Genomic DNA, 20,094 nt, shown 5'->3' with positions numbered 1-20,094 from the left:
AGCACCATAGAATGAGACCGTCAAGGTTTTGAATTTTTGTTGTTGCGTTCGCAGTTTGTATGTTTTGATGAAGAATTCTACAAGGAATAAGAAAATTCTCTGGTGCCAAATTCGCGGGACCCAGAGCTCTCTCTTGATTCAGAAGTAACTGCTGCTTTCGGGACCACCCAAAAGAATAAAATCGAGAAACAAGAAGATGCGTCACGAAAGCAAATCTTGGTCCAAAGTTTTTGAATTTTAATTATGGAGGAAGTAAAGAAGTTGATTCAGTGAGGCTCGCTTTATTCGTTTGTGAAGGGTATATAAAGGGCAAGCAGTCTGCAAAAGGAACACAAGCCATCTTCTCCTCTTCCGTTCTGCCTCAAATCTTAGTTACTTGCCTTCCTTTGCATACACAAAATGGAGACTACCAACAAACTCAGTAACCCAAATCCAATGCCGCAAGTGATCGACCCGACTCCAACGCAGCAACTGATGAAACCATCATCAATGCAGCAAGCGAACCCAGGTTCGCGGCAGGTGATCAACCCAACTCCAATGCAGCACGAAGTAACCACCAAGATCAACCCAGTTCCCTTACATCAACTGACCAGGCATGATAGGAGCATGATAACCATGTCTGATGACAACATCATGATGAAACAAATTCACGCAACCCATGCTCCTGATGGCCGAGAGTTTGATGTTAAGCCTCTTTTCCAACTCGTGGAAGACATCCTGAATCGGGCTACACCGGGTGTTGATCCCTTAATTTCGGTATAACACTACTATAACCTCTTATTTAGTAAAGGCCTAATGTTTTTGCCAGTTTCTTTTGTTCAGGCTGCTTTTAATATCTTGACCTTGTTCATTTTTTTCGATAGCCAAAACAAAAGTAAATGCATATACCAACCAAGGATTCCTAGCCAGCACAATATCACACTAACTAGCCAACTCCCATGTTATCTCCACAAAATCAACACTAGAAAGTTTGACGCCATATAGTCACTTATCTACATCTAAAATATTTTCAGAATAACAAACTTTTTACTGCCGGAAGTCTACTTTTTTCCTATTATATGTTGTGAAGATAAAATCTATTTCAAAATTTCAACTCCTTCACAATAACACTCTTCTTTTTCCAAATCCTTGAGCTGCTTTTATGGGGTGGAATCATTTAGTTCAAGAACATCAGAACCTCCACATTTTATTTTCTTGTGTTAGGTGAGAGCATGCAATTGACAGTCCTAATTACTGAAGGATACTTGGACGAAAGGGTATGCAGATACAAATTTTCTATGCATTTATAGTAGCTAATCCACTTGTGATTTCATTGCAGGATGCCCAAACACGCATTGAAACTTCTGATGATAGGACTCATCAAGCCAGTTTCATTGCTTTGCTCGAAGCACTGTCATTTACCATTGATCGAATTGCCTGCCAGGTTATTACAAAGAACTACTGCAAAAATTCATTTCTTAGAATGGCATACAGAAAACTCGTATCTCGTATGCATTATACACATGGCATGACTACGTTTTATTTGTTTGTTTACATTGACATGTGGTCAATCAATTATGTATTCAGATAGCATACAAGAGTTTGGGCGGAGGTGACGCTCATGCAACAACACTCTCTATATTCGACCTGTTAACAAGCTATTCATGGGAAGCAAAGCTGGTGCTAACCCTATCAGCTTTTGCTGTGACCTATGGTGAATTCTGGCTCCTTGCTCAGATCTCCTCATCCAACCAACTTGCGAAATCAATGGCAATCCTTAAGCAAGTGCCCATCGTCTTGGAGTACTCTGGTCTGCTGAAACCACGGTTTGATGCTCTTAACAATCTCATCAAGGCTATGGTGGCAATTACCAGGTGCATTATTGAGTTCAAGGAGCTCCCCCCCATGTACATTAGCCAGGATGTATCAGCATTAGCAACAGCATTGACCCATATCCCCACTGCTGTTTACTGGACCATCAGGAGTGTTGTGGCTTGCGCAACTCAGATTACAACCCTCACTAGCATGGGCCATGAGTATGTTATATTCTCTTTTCGGATATATCATGCTTCAATCTTTCAACCTTTAGTAAAGCAACGTACTGCCAACTAAATATCTTTTCCATTTGCTAATTTTCCAAAGATAAAAAATAAATGCCTCTGATTTTGTGAAAGAATTATATGATATGCCACTTGATCCGTTGGGAATGCTGGTTAGGCAACAATCATTTTACTTAAGACAATTGCAATGATTTTAGGTACTGGATATCTGCTACAAATGAGGCATGGGAACTGTCCACCTTGGCTCACAAGATCAATAGCATACTGGACCTTCTGAAGAAGCAACTTACTCTTTGTCACCAATACATAGGTAAGACCACCAACCCTTTCCAAATTTATGGAAGCAAGTGTTGCACAGCTAATGTAAATAACAATTAAATGGATTTTAAATCTGACAAGAGATTGCTGTTTGATGCAGATGATAAGAGGAGTGCTGAAGCTTTTCAAACTCTTCTGAATCTCTTTGAGAGTCTTCATATTGACAACATGAAGATTCTCAGGGCACTGATTTCTCCCAAGGACGATGTGCTGCCACTGCTTGAAGGCTCTACAAAGAGAAGGGTTCACTCTCCAAACACATCACTGCATTACTGCATTGGCAGTAGCACTATTCCATGAAACTATCATATATAAAAAAAATTATTACCACGACTTAAAAGTTCCAATGTGCATTTTCTTTTTCCCCTTCGTGACTACTAACCTAAAGTACTAACTTTAATGCCGCAGGTTAACATAGATGTGCTGAGGAGGAAGAATGTTTTGCTGCTTTTATCAGGTCTATCAATCTCCCAAGACGAGCTTTCAGTTCTGGAACAGATCTATAATGAGTCTCGAGTCCACGGGAATAGGATGGAGTATCAGTACGAAGTTGTGTGGATCCCAGTTGTGGACCGCTCAGTCGTGTGGACAGATGCCATGCAAAATCGGTTTGAGACTCTGCAGGCCACAATGCCATGGTATTCAGTCTACACTCCTACACAGATTGATAGGGCAGTCATCAGGTTCATCAAGGAGGTGTGGCACTTCCGGAACAAGCCCATCCTTGTGGTGCTAGATCCACAAGGAAAAGTGGTGAGCCCTAATGCAATCCACATGATGTGGATATGGGGGAGTACCGCCTTCCCGTTCACCAGTTTGAGAGAGGAAGCTCTGTGGAGGGAAGAGAGTTGGAAGCTTGAGCTGCTGGTGGATGGTATTGACCCAACCATACTGAACTGGGTAATGCACCTTTACTAATCTAAACCCAGCTTTACATGTGTATGAATGACTTCACTTATTTGGGGATATTTTTCTTTTTTCTTGATCAGATCAAAGAAGGAAAATACATTTACTTGTATGGAGGAACTGACATGGAATGGATCCGAAAATTCACAACCACCGCACGGGCAGTTGCATCGACTGCTCGAATCCCCTTAGAGATGGTGTACGTGGGAAACAGCAAGAAAAGAGAGCAAGTCCGGAAATGCACAACTGCCATCACTTTGGAGAAACTCAGCTACTGCTGGCCAGATCTTGCCATGGTCTGGTTCTTCTGGATCCGACTGGAAAGCATGATGTTCTCCAAGATCCAGCTGGGGAGTACTGTCGATGTCGACCCTATGCTGCGGGAAATCAAGAAACTGCTCAGCTACGACAAGGAAGGAGGATGGGCTGTACTAAGCAAGGGATCTTTCGTATTCGTCAATGGCCACAGCAGCACTGTTTTGCCCACCTTTACCGAGTACAATGCATGGAAAGACGACGTGCCCCCAAAGGGCTTCGACAGAGCTTGCATGGATTTCCATAATAAGCTCCATGGCGAATCTCAGCCCTGCTGCCGCTTTGAGTTCCCGAGCGAATTTGGAAGGATTCCAGAGAACATCAAGTGCCCAGAGTGCCTCCGAATCATGGAGAAGTACATCACTTTTGGGTGCTGCCATGACGAGAACGCCATAAGCGCACACTACTAAGCCTCTACTTCTGTTTTTCATATGATGCATGCATGTTGCCTGCTACTGAAATAATTTCATGCGCGTGTTTCTTTATTTTGTTTTCTTTGTTTTCTCCTTCCTGTTTTTCCGCGTGATGTAATAAAATTTGATTGCCTCATTGCATCCACATGATATGGAAGGAAGCGACCTTGTAAACTTGAGGTGCTGGTGAATGCTATTATCCATCAATTTCCATCTATACTCAACCATCATTAATATTAGCTGTTGCAGTGTCCTTCGATTGCCATCCTTGTGTTGATTATGCTTATGTGTTCCCATGTAGTTCTCACTATAAAATTCAGAATCAAAACTGAAGATCAATAATTCGTCCATATAACTCACACAATATTATCATTCCCCCATGTTTGAAATGTTGAAATATAGAATAAATACAGACCGAGGAAAAAACTTGTTTTCATAACATCCAGTTTGGAAAAAAAAAATACAAAATAAGAATTTAAATTTGTAAAATCTAAATTTGATATAATTAGTTAAAAATAATTAGGATTTTTGTGCATTTTTTTTATCAAGGATATTAACTTTCACCATCAATATATGATTTATGTACCATCTTTAATCATTTTAAGTACTATCTTTGATTTGAAAATAAATGAAATTTGAATTACTTTTAAAGGGTTCCATTTTGTATTTCTTTCAAATACGTGCATGAAAACCCGCTTTTCCAGTGGGGAGATCCATTTCATGTCCTATTTATTACTACATTTGGATGGTTTTCTGGAACTGGGAATCAATAAGAATGACAAATTCAATATCATGAAGATCCGAACTCACTCTAGTGATTTGAATTCTACTCTTCCATCAAATATTGTGATTTACCTTTACTATTCTATCATACCAAACTCAACCTAAAGAGATTCAGAGACTTGTTATCACTGGGAAAGAGCAACCTAGAACAAGGAGTAAGCATGAAAATTCCAACTATGGCTGTCACTAGATGGAGTACTAATGTCGGTGTATAAGGCCAAAATGTAGCTTAGAAATAAAGTTAAATAAGAATATATATTTCGAATGTTTGTACTGTATATTAAACTTAAAAATAATCGATTAAGACTTTAACTAGACTTCAACTAAAATTAAAATTTGATTCCTTGCTTGTGTAAAATTAAAATAAGAGAGATCCAATGTCATGATGAGTTATTGAGAGGTTTCAATATTTTACAGAGACTTTTGACTCATCCCACATAAATTTTATCATTCCTCTAATAGTTTGATTGGCATAATTTACTTAGAACTAGTCTTCAACATTTCATAAAAATGTCTGTAACCATTTTATTTTTGTTCTTTTTTCTTCTTGATCTTTTCTTGGCCAAAGAAGGATCTTTCTTTTGTGGAGCTTTAAGCTCTTCCATTTATGTAAATTGGTGTCAGCTATACACCGATTAGATTAGATTGGGTTGTTATATCTTAATGCTCTAATTCCCAAAGTCATCTTTGATAGGTTGGGGGCTTGAAGTAAAAATATCTCATTCAGCATTTTTGCCCTTTGACTCTACACCAATTGTGAGAGTAGAATCCAAACATACAATGAAAACAATAAAAAATAAAAAAATCATTAGCTATATCTTTAAAATTCTCGTGTATTACTTATGCTAAATCCCTAATATTTTTAGGATTAATTTCTTTCACTTCTCCTGATATTTTGGTTAAATATATCTAACCTTCATGGGTTTGAAATTTTATCAAATACCTTTCTTAACTATCATTTTCATTTTTCATTTTCACTTAGCTTATCTTTCATTCAAAATAAAGGTGGTGTGTGATAAAGTTTCAAACCTATGAAAGCTAGACATATCTAAACCAAAACCTCATAGGAAACGAATGAAATTAACCAATTTTTTTATAATTAAACGTTACAAATATTTCAAGTGATTTCAAATTTCTAATTTAAAGTAAACAGAAATTTCTAATTTGACTCCACTCCCAATAAATGGCTTTATACATTCAATTATGTCGCACAGTTAAATGTAATACCATCCCTTGTAGCCACGGGATTTACAAGATTTGATAAGGTTTGGTCAAGATTCCAAAGGTTGTTTGCATTAAAATGCTGCCCGTTGTGATGGGATATAAAGGCAAATATAATTTGCCCAACTGTCAAATCTTCAACAATGGTCATTTTGTTGGATCTTGCCTCTGCTTTTCGTAGCTTCTTTATTGCTCACTATTTCTCACAGTTCGAGCTATTCCGCTGGTTAACGACTGTGTATCATTCCATGAGTGAACATTTATTTCCATAAAAGGAAGCAAGGAACAAACATATTAATCTTTTTCTTTTCACTTTTCTTCATAGTTTTTGGGTAAATTAATAATATTCAAGGATGTCAATATTCGATTGCTACCATCATCCTATCATGTAGCATTTGTATATCCTCACTTTTGTATATCATGTTACAAATGTAACATTTGTAACATTTGTAATCAAGAAGAAACTGCCTCTCTTCCGGATCAATTCGAGAAGAATAAAGTGATGGGGACAAGGGATGGGGGCCCCAAAGTCAGTCTTGGGACAGGCCTTCTTTGATTTATTAATTACAATGGAAGCAAAGAATGATTCAACTGTGATAGCTTTATTCCATTTGTGAAGGGTATATAAAGAGTAGGCAGTTGGAAAGAAAAACATTATCCATTCTCCCCTCTTCTGCCCGAACCTTGAGCTTCTAAGCTTTCTTTTCTCACCCAATATGGCCAGCAGAATCGCAGCACCTTCACTAACTCAATTAATCAGGGGTGAAAGGGGCAGGATAAAATTGTCCGATGAAAACGCGATGATGAAGCAAATTTATGCAACCCATACTCCTGATGGCCGAGAGGTTGACGTTAAACCTCTTTTCCAGCTGGTAGAGGACATTCTGAGTCGTGCTAGCCCTGCAGTTGATCCCCTTTTTCTGGTATAACAGCTAGTACTGAACATTTCTTTGTTGTTTTGAAAGAATTGTTTGCATTGAAGTGATTTGATTCAAATCACCATGGTAGAGGCCTATAAATTTTTTTATTTATATATGCTAATACACTTTTGATTTTATCACAGACTGCCCAAACCCGTGTGGAAACATGGGATGATAAGACTCAGCAGGCCAGTTTCATCGCGATGCTGGAAGCACTGTCATTTACAATTGATCGAGTCGCCTGCGAGGTAATTACAAAGAACTAATTCAAAAATTCATCTCATAAACATCCTTTTTTTGTTTATTTATATTGACATTCTCCTTAATGAATCATGTATTCAGATAACATACAAGAGTAGTAGTGGAGAAGATGCTCATGCGACCACACTGTCCATATTCAACCAGTTATCTTACTTTCCCTGGGAAGCAAAGCTGGTGATAACCCTAGCAGCTTTTGCTTTGAGCTATGGGGAATTCTGGCTGCTTGCTCAGATCTACTCGTCCAACCAACTTGCCAAATCCGTGGCAATTCTTAAGCAAGTGCCTGTCATCTTGGAGCACTCGGCCTCACTGAAACCCCGATTTGATGCGCTAAACAATCTCATCAGGGCTATGACGGATGTGACCAAATGCATAATTGAATTCAAGGGACTACCATCTGTGTATATTTCTCACGATGCAGCACCACTAGTCACAGCAATGGCACATATCCCCACTGCTGTTTACTGGACCATCAGGGCTGTAATAGCTTGCGCATCTCAGATTTCAAGCCTCTCTAGCTTGGGCCATGAGTATGTCTTCCCTATCCATTTATGCTAACATATCACGCTAGAACTCTTCGGCCTTTATTACCAATATGCCAATACTAGTTAGTACATTTCCATCTGTCTCCTGATAAATAGAATGAACATATTCCCCTGATTTTATATTAAATTATATAGCATGCTAGTGAATCTGTTTTAGGGTTGTTCGTGATTTCCTTATTACATTTGGAATGATTTCAGGCATGCGCTCATGTCCAGCACAAATGAGACATGGGAACTATCCACCTTGGCTCACAAGATCAAAAACATACTGGACCTTCTGAACAACCAACTTGCACTTTGTTATCAGTACATAGGTCAGAACACTAAGCCATTCTAATTTTATGGAAGCAAGCGTTGCACAGCCCATGAAAATCATAAAAATGAACATTAACGCTGATGAGAGATTGCTATTTGATGCAGAGGAGAAGATGAATCTTGAAACTTATCAAATGCTCCTGAATCTCTTGGAGGGTGTTCAGATTGACAACATGAAGCTTCTCAAGGCACTGATTTATGCCAAGGAGGATCTGCAGCCCCTTCTTGATGGCTCTACAAAGAGACGGGTTTGCTCTTCAAACACATTACAGCATCACCATTGCACATCGGGGACAATCACATTTAGACAAATCACTAATACCACTAACGCTACTATTAGAAATGATTTACACCCGGCCTCATATATTATAATTGAAGTTCTAATATGCATTATTTGTGCAAAAACAGGTAAACTTAGACGTGCTGAGGAGGAAGAATGTGCTGTTGCTCATATCAAGCCTAGACTTCCCTCGTGACGAGCTCTCAATTCTTGAACAGATTTATAATGAGTCCCGGGTCCATGCAACTAGGATGGAGTATGAGATTGTGTGGATCCCAATTGTGGACCGTTTTGCTGAGTGGACAGATCCCCTGCAAAGCCAGTTTGAGACTCTGCAGACCACGATGCCATGGTACTCGGTGTACTCACCTTCACTAATTGAAAAGCCAGTCATCAGGTTCATCAGGGAGGTGTGGCACTTCCGGAATAAGCCCATCCTTGTAGTGCTAGATCCACAAGGGAAAGTGGTGAGCCCTAATGCAATCCACATGATGTGGATATGGGGGAGTACCGCCTTCCCGTTCACCAGTTTGAGAGAGGAAGCTCTGTGGAGGGAAGAGAGTTGGAAGCTTGAGCTGCTGGTGGATGGTATTGACCCAACCATACTGAGCTGGGTAATTCACCTTTACCCATCTAAATACACAGCTAGCTTTACATGTGTATGAATGACTTCACTTATCTGGAGATTTTTTTTATTTTTATTTTATCAGATCAAAGAAGGAAAATACATTTACTTGTATGGAGGAACTGACATGGAATGGATCCGAAAATTCACAACCACCGCACGGGCAATTGCATCGACTGCACGGATCCCCTTAGAGATGGTGTACGTGGGAAAGAGCACCAAAAGAGAGCAAGTCCGGAAATGCACAACCGCCATTACTGCGGAAAAACTCAGCTACTGCTGGCAAGATCTTGCCATGGTCTGGTTCTTCTGGACCCGACTGGAAAGCATGATGTTCTCCAAGATCCAGCTGGGGAGTACTGTCGATGTCGACCCTATGCTGCGGGAAATCAAGAAACTGCTCAGCTACGACAAGGAAGGAGGATGGGCTGTACTCAGCAAGGGATCTTTTGTATTCGTCAATGGCCACAGCTCCAGTGTCTTGCCTACCTTCAACGAGTACGACGCATGGAAGGAGTATGTGCCTTCAAAGGGTTTCGATATGGCTTGCTCTGACTACCATAATAATCTTCGTCCAGATGCTCGCCCCTGCTGCCGCTTCGAGTTCTCCAGCACTGTTGGAAGGATTCCAGATACGATGAAGTGCCCGGAGTGCCTCCGCAACATGGAGAAATACATGGCTTTCCTTTGCTGCCACGATGAGAGCACTATCAACGCACTCATCTGAAGTACTCATGTCGCGTTTCTTTTTACTGGGCATGCACGCATGCTACTGAAATAACTTTGCAGTGTGTTTTCTTTTTTCCTTCTGTTTCTGTTTTCCGCGTGATGTAATAAAATTTGAGTTCTTAATTAAGCTTAATATGATTTCAGTTTCCAAACATTACTCTATATGATGTTGATTTGGAGAGTTGAGGCCTTTCCTTTCACTGTCCAAAGAGGGAATATGCTGATGCCAACAAAATTAATGGTGAAGCAGTAGGTAGTACATGAGGATACCCATAGGATATATCAACTCCTTTGTTACCATTACAATAATTGGATAATATTTTTGTTGAATGTTGTATAAGCCAAGGTAAATAATGTGTTAAAAGTTTGGGAGAGAAGAGAAGCCAAGTTTTGCATCCCCTTCTTGGTTTTCACAAGTAGAGGTGATCACAAGATTGCACATGTGTCTTTCCTTGCTAGTAGTTAAGGACCTGTTAGAGCAGCGCCACCAATTGGTTTGATGCCCCATTGATGGTACACCACCTCCTAATTTAAGGGATGACTTATCTTAGCCATTAGGATGAGTTTCCCATGGTGAGTGTACTCGTGTATGTGATGCACACTGAATAGAACCTATGGTGAATCATGATGCAAGGCTATCAATTGTCATGATTCACCAACCTACTATATTGCATGGACTCTCAACATTGAGAAGATATTGAGTTTGTACCAAAATCAATAAGAGACTTCAGCCTATGGATGAGATCTTAAAGTGGTCATATATCCCTATGGATTGGATCACAATTGATGAAGATTGGTGGCAACATGTATTAGTAATAAAGACACTATGATATCTCATGGGATTGAAACAACGTGTCCCATTAAGTAGTCCAAAGGACATATGATTATGAAATCTCTAATGCTACAATAATTCCTTTAATGGAATTTGACATATGTTCCTTAGAATTAGAGTATATCAGTTGATCACATAATAAGTGGGATATATAATTCAAGGATTGGAGAGATAATTTTGATAGGTGATAGCACTACCTTGTTAGATTACAAACACTAATTCATAGGAAGTCTACATGCAGTGGATAGTAGGTCACGAATCCTGAGCTTCGTATCGTTGTTATTTACATAGGATATTGGAGTGCAGTTGATTTTCTTTAGTGAAATTTTGAATCAACTTCAAAATTGGATTCTAAGGGAGCATGTACTCCTATGAGTCTTAGTGGTCCCCACTCTAAGCTCATATACCATGATGACATGGTTTATGAGGGTTAAATTAACTCTAAGTTCATTCTTGTGCATAAAAGCGTTTTGATAATTACGCAAGGTTGCAAAGGGGATAATGAACAAGGTTTTTATATTAGACTAATTGATTAATTAGATGGCCTTATGTGATTAATTAATCAATTAGGACCTGTTTTAGGCTGGATTAAGTTACCTAAGTTTTGATGGGTTCAAGTCACTTAAGCCCAATGGGCAATCCTATAAATACCCCCTTATGGGTTTGGGTTTCCTAATGACTTTAGTTAGTCATATTCCACATCGAATGAGAAAGAGAGAGAGAGAGAGAGAGAGAGAGAGAAAGAGTCAAAGTTTCCACTCTTCTAAAGGCCACACTTTGAAGTGTCAAGATCATAGTTCGAGTCATCGGGCAGAAAATCTTGGGTATACGAGACCTCTAGACTATTCAAACATGTTCTTCACCACAAAGAATTAATCTAGGAACATCTAGATCCAGGTGTGGGGTTCAAATCTCTAAATCTTTATTCTAAAATGGTTTTTATTATCATTTTATTCCGTTACAATAGATTTAAAGATGCCTAAGGATATAGATGCATGCACCCTATGAGATTTAGGGCATGGGAACGAAGTAATCCAAGGTTCCCAACAATAGGTTCCTTGATTTGGGGATAAGGTCTTACACATGCCATAAATATGAGGGTGGTGTTTAATCAAATTAAATATATATCTTATCACATTAAATGTGTTTACCATGGCTTGTGAGGTCAACCCATATATGAGGGATTGATTTAGCATTTATCCCTTGCTTGCTCTTCCTAAATTGTATGTCCATATTTGTGTTGACACATGCTCTTTGAATGACATGTGTCATACATTTGTAGTGTCCCACATTCATAATCCTTATAGTTCCTACTCTTCTTCTCCCCTTTATTTTCATACATGGGGAAATTTCTATACAGGAAAATCTTAAGGTAACATGGCAGCAAATGTACTTTTGTTCTTCAATTTTAGGTTATTTTTCCTCTACATATAAAGATTCTTCCTCATTTTGGTTGTTATTCTCATTTATATGTTCATCTCTCTTTTTTCTACTCTTTGTGTTCTCACTCTTTTTATAGTCCTTCCATTCTTTGTCTTCATCCTTTTCTTAAGGTTTCATGACCTATGATGATGTCGTTATGGTCTATTGTTTTCATATTCCTCTTGTTGGAATATTTGGAAAGACCATTTTAAGCCCTAAATCATAAGAACACATGCATCTAAATGTCCTAAAGATCTAAATCTAAATACAGAGGGAGTATTCATAATTAAAAAACTTAGATATAGGGGTTTAAAAGCATTTTACCTTTGATTTAGATGTTCCTAAATCAAAATCTAGATAATAAAGAAGATCTTAATCACCTTATGATCTTCCACCTAATCATGTCTTCCTTGAATTTTGATTGTGTAGAGTGGCGACACATTTTTCAAGGGTGAGAGAAATGGAGGCTCTTTGGGAGACAATGACTAAGAGTATGTCTAACCTTAAACTCCGAAGGAAGTTTATATAAAATTTTTTGTAGGTTTAAATGACTTTGTCCAACTTGGGCTTGGTTCACTTAATTTAATTCATTAGGTTCTAATTAATTAATTAATTAGTACTATTGAACTCCAATTAATTAATTAACCTAATTAAAAAAGACAAAACATAGGTATAATCATAAAATCCTTTGCAACCTTGCATTTTTGCCAAAACGTCTTTATGCATATAAATATTTAATTCTCCATAAACCTTAATATTTTATGCTAACAAAGAGTATGAACTCAAGTGGAGACTACTAGGACCCAAAGAAAAATACTAACTACTTTATAATTTAATTTTAAAGTTGACTTAACACTTCACTAAATTGAATCAACTCTACTCCAATACCCTATGAAACTACATCAAGATGAAATTAATTAAATTAAATTAAATCAATTTCTCATGCCTATGACCTACTATCCACAACATGCATGCAAACTCCTCATGAACTGGTGTTTGTAATCTATTGAGATAAATGTTATCAACCTCTTAAGATTACCTTTACTATTCTTAAGTATCATATCCTTCTATTTTGTGATTAACTGACATACTCTAGTTTACAAATAATATATTTCAAACTTTAGTTAAGAAATTATTGTATCCATAAATTATATGATCACAAGTACTTAGGATAACCTTAGGGGTTAAATCGTCTCAATCTTATGAAATTTTATGATGCTTATCTTAAGAATACTTGTCACCTACTTTAATTAATAATGATCCAATTGATAAATAATATGACCACCTTAAGGTCTCACCCACAGGTCAAAACCATTGAAAACTTCAACACTAATTCAATATTCTCTCAAAGTTAAAAACTCATGCAACATAGTAGTTTGGTGAAGTTATGATTACTCAAAAACTAATATCACATCATAGGTCTTATTCAATGTATAATTATGCATATTAGTACATTCACCATGGGAAACTCATCCTAATAATTAAGATAAGTTATTCCTTTAATTAGGAGGTAATGCATTATAATCTCAAATGAATTGTTCAATTCCATGAACTGACCATGAACAACTTATCATTTTGCAAGAAACTTAAGACTTAGGTTTTCTATACAATTTCTAATGCACTCAAGTCATGTACAATGCAAGTAATATAAGCGTGAATGCTCGGATAAGAATGCAATGATAGATAGAAAAATGGAATTAGAAATCATTTTATATATAAACATATTAATGGAACTTATCTTATTACATTATGTCATACTTTTAAGAGTTTTATCCTAACAACTAGAGTATAAATAGATGTTTGAAAAATTTAGCAAGAGAATTAGATGGTGTAAAACTTAAAAAAACTGAGAAATATCAGGTAACACAAGTAGCATGACTAAATACCCTAAATTTATCTAAGGGACTGAAGAAACAATTGGTGGTTGTTTCAATTTTTGAAAAAGGAAAAGAAAATTCATCAAGTATGACATCTCTTTAAATAAATAGCCTACCATTAGGGTATAAATAGTTATAACCCTTGTGATTTAAACTATAGACTGTAAAATGCATTAAACACTCCTAAATTGCATATTATGTTTATTATAGGGTCTAAGGTTTGGGTAACAAGCACATTCAAAGACTTTAAAAGTGTTATAGGCAGGTTTAGTCTTGTTTTAAGGTCTCTAAAGGAGATTTCATACCAAGCATAGGAGTTGGAAGTCTATTTATGAGGTACACAATCGCTTTAAAAGCCTTATACCAATATTTCAAGGGAAAAAAAACATTTGCTATAAGAGTAAGCCTATTTACCACTATATGCCTATGTTTTTGCTTAGTAGCCCCATTTTGTTCTTATGTATAAGGGTAAGAAACTCTATGTAATATCTCTTTAGTAGACAACTAATCTTGAAAAACTCGAAACTCTTCTTCTTAGTCTGTCTATATGGCTTTAAGTTTGGTATTGAATTGTAGTTCTACTTGAGTTTTGAAATTGTTAAAAGTTTGAATATCATCTAATTTATTTCTAAGCAAGTAAATCTAAGGGAATCTAGAGTAAGAAAAAAAAAGTGGATGTAATATTTATATCCACTACTAGACTAAATAGGTATTAAAATCCATAAATCAAAATGTATGATATGAAGAGGAGCAATATAGATTATATCAGACAAACTAAATTTAAATTTATTAATCCTACCTAGGTAATAAGATTAATAGAAAAAAAAAGTTTCATTTTATTAAAATTAGGCATATTACAATGAGAGAGTACACATTTGACAACTTTCTCAAATGGATAATGTAACCTATTATGCCACAAATCAAACAAATAACTTTTGGAACTAGTTGAACAACTAGTATGTGATGAATTGTCTATACTACAAGAGGTTGATAGCACTTGAGTTGAGCCACTAGAAATTAAAAAAGTAGAATGAGATAGCAATAGTGTTAGATTGAATATCATGTGTGGAGAGTCAAAGGTATAGAAACCATCTTTAACCTTCTTTGCCATTAAAATTGCCTTGGAAGCCTAATCTTTAATAGAACATGTGTTAGGATGAAATTCAAAGAAAACACTATTATCTCTTGTAAATTTAGGCACACTTAATAGAATTTTATTTGGAACATGTAAAAGATGCTTTAGAGTGAGAATTTTAGAATTATACGTGTTGGGATTGAGCCTAAGAAAGCATGACATGATGTAACATATTAAAATACATTTATAAATTTTATTTATTTATATTTCTTGGTTTCCCATTTATTATCCTATATGCATTAATTGGTTATTTAATATGTGTGTCACATCACTTGCATTATACGTAACTTGGGTGCATTAGGAGTTATACGGAAGATCTAAGTTATGGGTTCCTTGTAGAGTGATGAGTACTCCACAGTCGGTTCATGGATTTAGGCAATTTATCTGAGAATGTAGTGTACTACCTCCTAATTGGTGAGACAACTTGTCTTAATGGTCAGAATGGTTTTCCCATAGTAAATGCACTAGTGTATGTGATACACATTAGACAAGACTTACAATGAATCATGATGTAAGGTTATCAACTATCATGATTCATCAAGTTACTATAGTACATGGACTCTCAAACTTGAGAGAATATTGAGCATGTGTCAAAGTCAACAAGAGGCTTTGACATAGAAATGAGACCTTAAAGTGGTCATATATCCTTATAGATCAGGTCACTATTGATGGAGGCTGATGACAATAGGTATTCTCAATAAAGACGCCATGATATCTCATGAATTGAGATAATGTGTTTCCTTGAGTGATTTAGAAGACTATGGTCATAGAATTTCTTTTAATAGAAATTGGCATATGGTAATTGGAACTAGAGTATGTCAATTAATCACACAATAAGTGGGATCTGTAACTCAAGAATTGAAGAGGTAATCTTGATAAGTGATAAGATTACCTTATTAGACTACAGACACTAGTTTATAGAGAGTCCACATATAGTAGATAGTAGGTCATAAACTCAAGGTTTGTCTCGTTGTTATTTGCATAAAGTATTAGAGCATAGTTGATTTTTTTATTTTTTTTGTGGAATATTGAATCAACTTTAAAATTGGATTCTAAGATAACCAATACCCGTATGGGTCCTACCACTCTAAACTCATATACCAAGATGGCATGCTTTATGAGGGTTGGATTGACTTTTAGTTTACTTTGGTATAGAAGGGTGTTTTCATAATTGCACATAGTTACACAAGAAATAGTGAGCAAAGTTTCTAGATCAAGCAAATTGATTAATTAGATGACCCTTTGTGCTTAATTAATCAATTATGACCCAGTTTAGACTTAAATAAGTAACCCAAACCCTTGTGGGCTTAAGTTACTTAAGCCTAGTAGCTATAGAAATCCTATAAATACCCCCTTAGGAGGTAAAGGTTTCCTAATGATTTTCCAGAGTCATCTTTCACTTTTAGATAAAGAAAAAAAAGGCAAGACATCTTCCCTTCCAAAATCCACTATTTAGAGTGCTAAAGTTGTGGCTTGAGTCATTAGGCGGAAGACTTCAAGTGTACAAGATCAAATTATGAATCGTTCTTCTTTAGTTTTATTAATCTAAATGGTTTTTAAAAGTGATCCAACATTTATGAATAGAGAAATTGAGGGTTTCCTACAATAAAGAGACAAAAATGAAGATTGGCCAACATGTTTAATGGACAAACTTATGTCATTACTAATGTGAACTCTATCCTAGCTAGTGAACTCTTATATATGCTTCAAATTGTTAACATCACAAGTTATATGATTGGATGCACTAGAATTAGGGTAGTAACTTACATCATTGTAAAGTTCTAGGATGGCAATCATTGAACACATTAGAGAGGCTTGGTTTCAAAATGCATTGGCATTCTGAAAATTGAAACCGAAAGGCCCTTCAAAACAATAGTAGCAATTTAAAATCACATTCCCAAACTTCCCATACAACTAGCATTATGGTTTACCATTTGAATTCCAACATCTTCTATCTTTGCCTTGTCCATTAAAACCATTGTTAAAGCCTCGACTTTATTAAAGTCTCCATTAAACTCTCCTCTACTAAAATTAATTACCACCATAATTCTAATTAGAACTTTGACTAAAATTTCAACCTTGACTCCCATTGAACCCTTGACAAGAATTTTGTCTTTGTCCTTGACCTCCAAAGTTATTACTTTGCCACTTCTTCAAATTACCTTGTCCCTAAAATTTAGTAGCTATATTTGCACTTAGTACAAAGTCCAAGGCCTTGTTGTTCTTTTCAAACCTTGCTTCTTGAGCCATTAATGAAGACTCGATCTCTTCTATAGTGTAACTATCCATTCTAAAGTTTATTAACACTATAAAAGGGATCATACTATGTGGTTAACCCATCATAAATAGCATCAACCTGATCTTTAGTAGAAAGAAAATGCCCTACTGATGCTAAGGAATTAACACAACTTTTAATCTTGGACAAATACTCATTAACAAGCAAATTAAGATCTAATCCATTCATTGTATTCTAAAGTTAAGTTTTGAATTAACTAACCTTAGCCCTAGTTTAGGTAGAAAAATATTGCCCAAGCTTGCCTTAAACCTGGAAAGAAGTTTCACAACCTACCATTCAAGGGAGAATTGGTTTTGAAATTGATGATAAAAGCCATAACATAACAATTGATCTTATTATTCCCAATCAAGAAATTCTTGATTAAACATCCTAGACCTTGCATCTTCTTGCAACAAAAGCCTTTCTAGAATCTCACCACTACCAAAAATGAATCTTTGCAAACCATATCCTTTGATTGTCGAGACAACCTGTTGTTTCCAAATTCAAACACTATTATTATCAAGTTTTACCAACAAAGAATAAGTAAAACTAATAGGTATGAACCTTGATAAAGAAGATGATGGATTTGTCACCACTAGAACTTGTACCATTGTCCCTAATGCTCGATTATCCTTTATTGGAAAAAAAATGCACTTTGATACCATGATAAAATTCTGAATCTAAACAATTTTCTAGGGCAATAAAGTAAAGGAATGCTTAGGTTTAGAGAAATTTTAGGAGAGAGTTTTGGAATTTTTGTCTATTCAACTAAAATCTATATCTATACTATCTAGTACAAATATAAAGGAAGATCTCTAACAAACTTGTAACCGACTTTAACAAGCTTTACGAATATAAACTATGCACTTAGCCAAGCTAACTATATGACTAAAACATAAAACTTCAACAAATTAATCTTTTGTCTTAACATGTGATATATTATACATACTTATGTCATAACTACTTGATAGTCTTATGTTATAACTCATTGTAGGTCCTATTCAATATGTAATCATACACATTAGTATACTCACCATGGGAACCTCATTTTAATAGCCAAAACTAGTCATCCTCCAATTAGGAAGTAGTGCACTATAGGATTGCTTATGTCCACGAATTGGTTATGGACAAATCATATACTTGTAAGAAACTCATGACTTGGATCTTCAATGCAACTCCTAATACACCCAAATCATGTACAATACAAGAGATATTAGGTAAGAATTCTCATGAAGTATAATGTATAGAATAAGGATAGATAGAAGTAAAATTGAAATGTCATCAAATAAATAATGGATTTCAAATTTATTATATCATGTTATGCTTTTAAGAACTCTATCCTAACAATTTTCTCATCATATTTTTCTTACTCAACAATTTCAATCCACCAAAATTAAAATGTCTAAATCTTAAGCGTCAAATCTATGAGAAATCATTAACACAAGATTTTAAACATTTTACATCATCATTTTGAATGTTTAACAAAAAAATTTATTTCTTGTCATAAGCACATTAGCAATTAAATTGGCATGTTGATCTATTATTGAAAGGCTTTGTTTTTTATATGAATATTATAGCTTTTTTCTAAAAGGTAACCCAAATTTAATACATGATTTTTCATGTTGTGCACATAGTAAACATTCTAGATAAATTGATGTCTTTTATTTTTTAAACGAATTAGGATTTTGTCTTTGTCTTTTATTGGAAGTTTGGATGCATCTCAAAAAAATATGGCCACTTTCCGATTCATCAAGCTTCACAAACATATTTTTGAAACCACACATGTGATTGTTTGCTCCAATGTCAAGGTACTATGTGTTTTTCTCTTTGTTTTCTCCTTTATACGCCAACAACAAAATAGGTTTTTCTTGATCTTTCTTTTCAACATAGGTGGTTTGTCATTTCATATTATTAGTGGAACTTCTACATTCATAAGCATAATGACCATATTTGTTATAATTATAATATTGAATTTGGGTTTTATCATATTTTCCCCCTTTATTTTGCCTTAATTATTTGATGAATTAAAATTACCCATTTCTCTATTGTCATGACCACATCCACAACCATAGTTATTCTTACCTTTTTCATTAAAAAAAAATTCATTTCATGCAATATGTAGTCAACCCAATACTCATCCTATCTCGGAAAAGGAAGTAACCAAAATCAAGAACACGCCTAAGTGGATGCCAAAAGAAGTGTCCAAGTGACCTATTTTGAAAAGGTGCCTAAGTGACCTAAGTGACCTAAGGTGAATGTGTGCAATTTAGAAGGTGTCTAGGTGGATCTAAGCAGGTTAGGGTGAATCTAAGTGTGCCTAAGGTGGTGCCTAATGGGCCAAGTGTATCTAAGTGAAGCCTAGTCTAAACTTGAAGGGCAACCAAGGTCGTAATGTGGAACCGGATAAACCCTTAACCAAAGTCTCCAAAGTGGCTTAGAAAAAGTAAGTTACACGAGTAGTAATGGGCCATCAAAGAAACGCTGTGGAACATAGGAAGTGAACTTAAAGACATGTGCTAAAGGGAAAAAATGGAAGGTCTACAACTTGGTATTTACAATCAACCGATTTAGACATATGAGACGTCATTGAAAATGGCCCAACTTTTCCTACAAAACTAGTTGATGGAGTCTTGGTCCCAAAACCTAAGCAAGAATGGAATGAGCTTGATAGAAGAAATTTTCAATAAAATGCTAAGACCGTTTTTATTTTGCAATATGCTATGAATAGAAATGAATATAATAGAATATGTCAATGTAAATCGACTAAAGAAATTTGGAGATTTCTTGAAATAACTCATAAATGAACAAATCAAGTGAAATAGTAAAAAATAAATATACTTGTTCATAACTATGAATTGTTTTTTATGAAAGAAAATGAGACTG

At 35.8% G+C, this 20,094-nt stretch overlaps 2 protein-coding genes across 2 annotated transcripts; both read left to right on the top strand.

Moving 5' to 3' along the window:
• Positions 1 to 344: 344 nt before the first annotated feature.
• Positions 345 to 4,208, top strand: LOC100254392 (protein SIEVE ELEMENT OCCLUSION B). The gene is made up of 7 exons (XM_003633791.4): positions 345 to 756; positions 1,319 to 1,423; positions 1,567 to 2,015; positions 2,237 to 2,349; positions 2,458 to 2,600; positions 2,766 to 3,257; positions 3,347 to 4,208. Exons 1-7 carry the CDS (start codon positions 400 to 402, stop codon positions 3,986 to 3,988), a joined length of 2,301 nt encoding a protein of 766 aa, XP_003633839.2. The 5' UTR covers positions 345 to 399; the 3' UTR covers positions 3,989 to 4,208.
• Positions 4,209 to 6,657: 2,449 nt separating this feature from the next.
• LOC100242213 (protein SIEVE ELEMENT OCCLUSION B) lies at positions 6,658 to 9,822 on the top strand. The gene is made up of 7 exons (XM_002271687.5): positions 6,658 to 6,918; positions 7,059 to 7,163; positions 7,258 to 7,706; positions 7,920 to 8,035; positions 8,142 to 8,284; positions 8,445 to 8,930; positions 9,027 to 9,822. The coding sequence occupies exons 1-7, from the start codon at positions 6,712 to 6,714 to the stop codon at positions 9,666 to 9,668; spliced, it is 2,148 nt and encodes a 715-aa protein (XP_002271723.2). The 5' UTR covers positions 6,658 to 6,711; the 3' UTR covers positions 9,669 to 9,822.
• Positions 9,823 to 20,094: the final 10,272 nt, after the last annotated feature.

The sequence above is a fragment of the Vitis vinifera genome, chromosome 14 (genome assembly GCF_030704535.1).
Source record: "Vitis vinifera cultivar Pinot Noir 40024 chromosome 14, ASM3070453v1".
NCBI classification, from domain to species: Eukaryota; Viridiplantae; Streptophyta; class Magnoliopsida; order Vitales; family Vitaceae; genus Vitis; species Vitis vinifera.
This window is presented reverse-complemented; position numbering and strand designations above follow the sequence as displayed.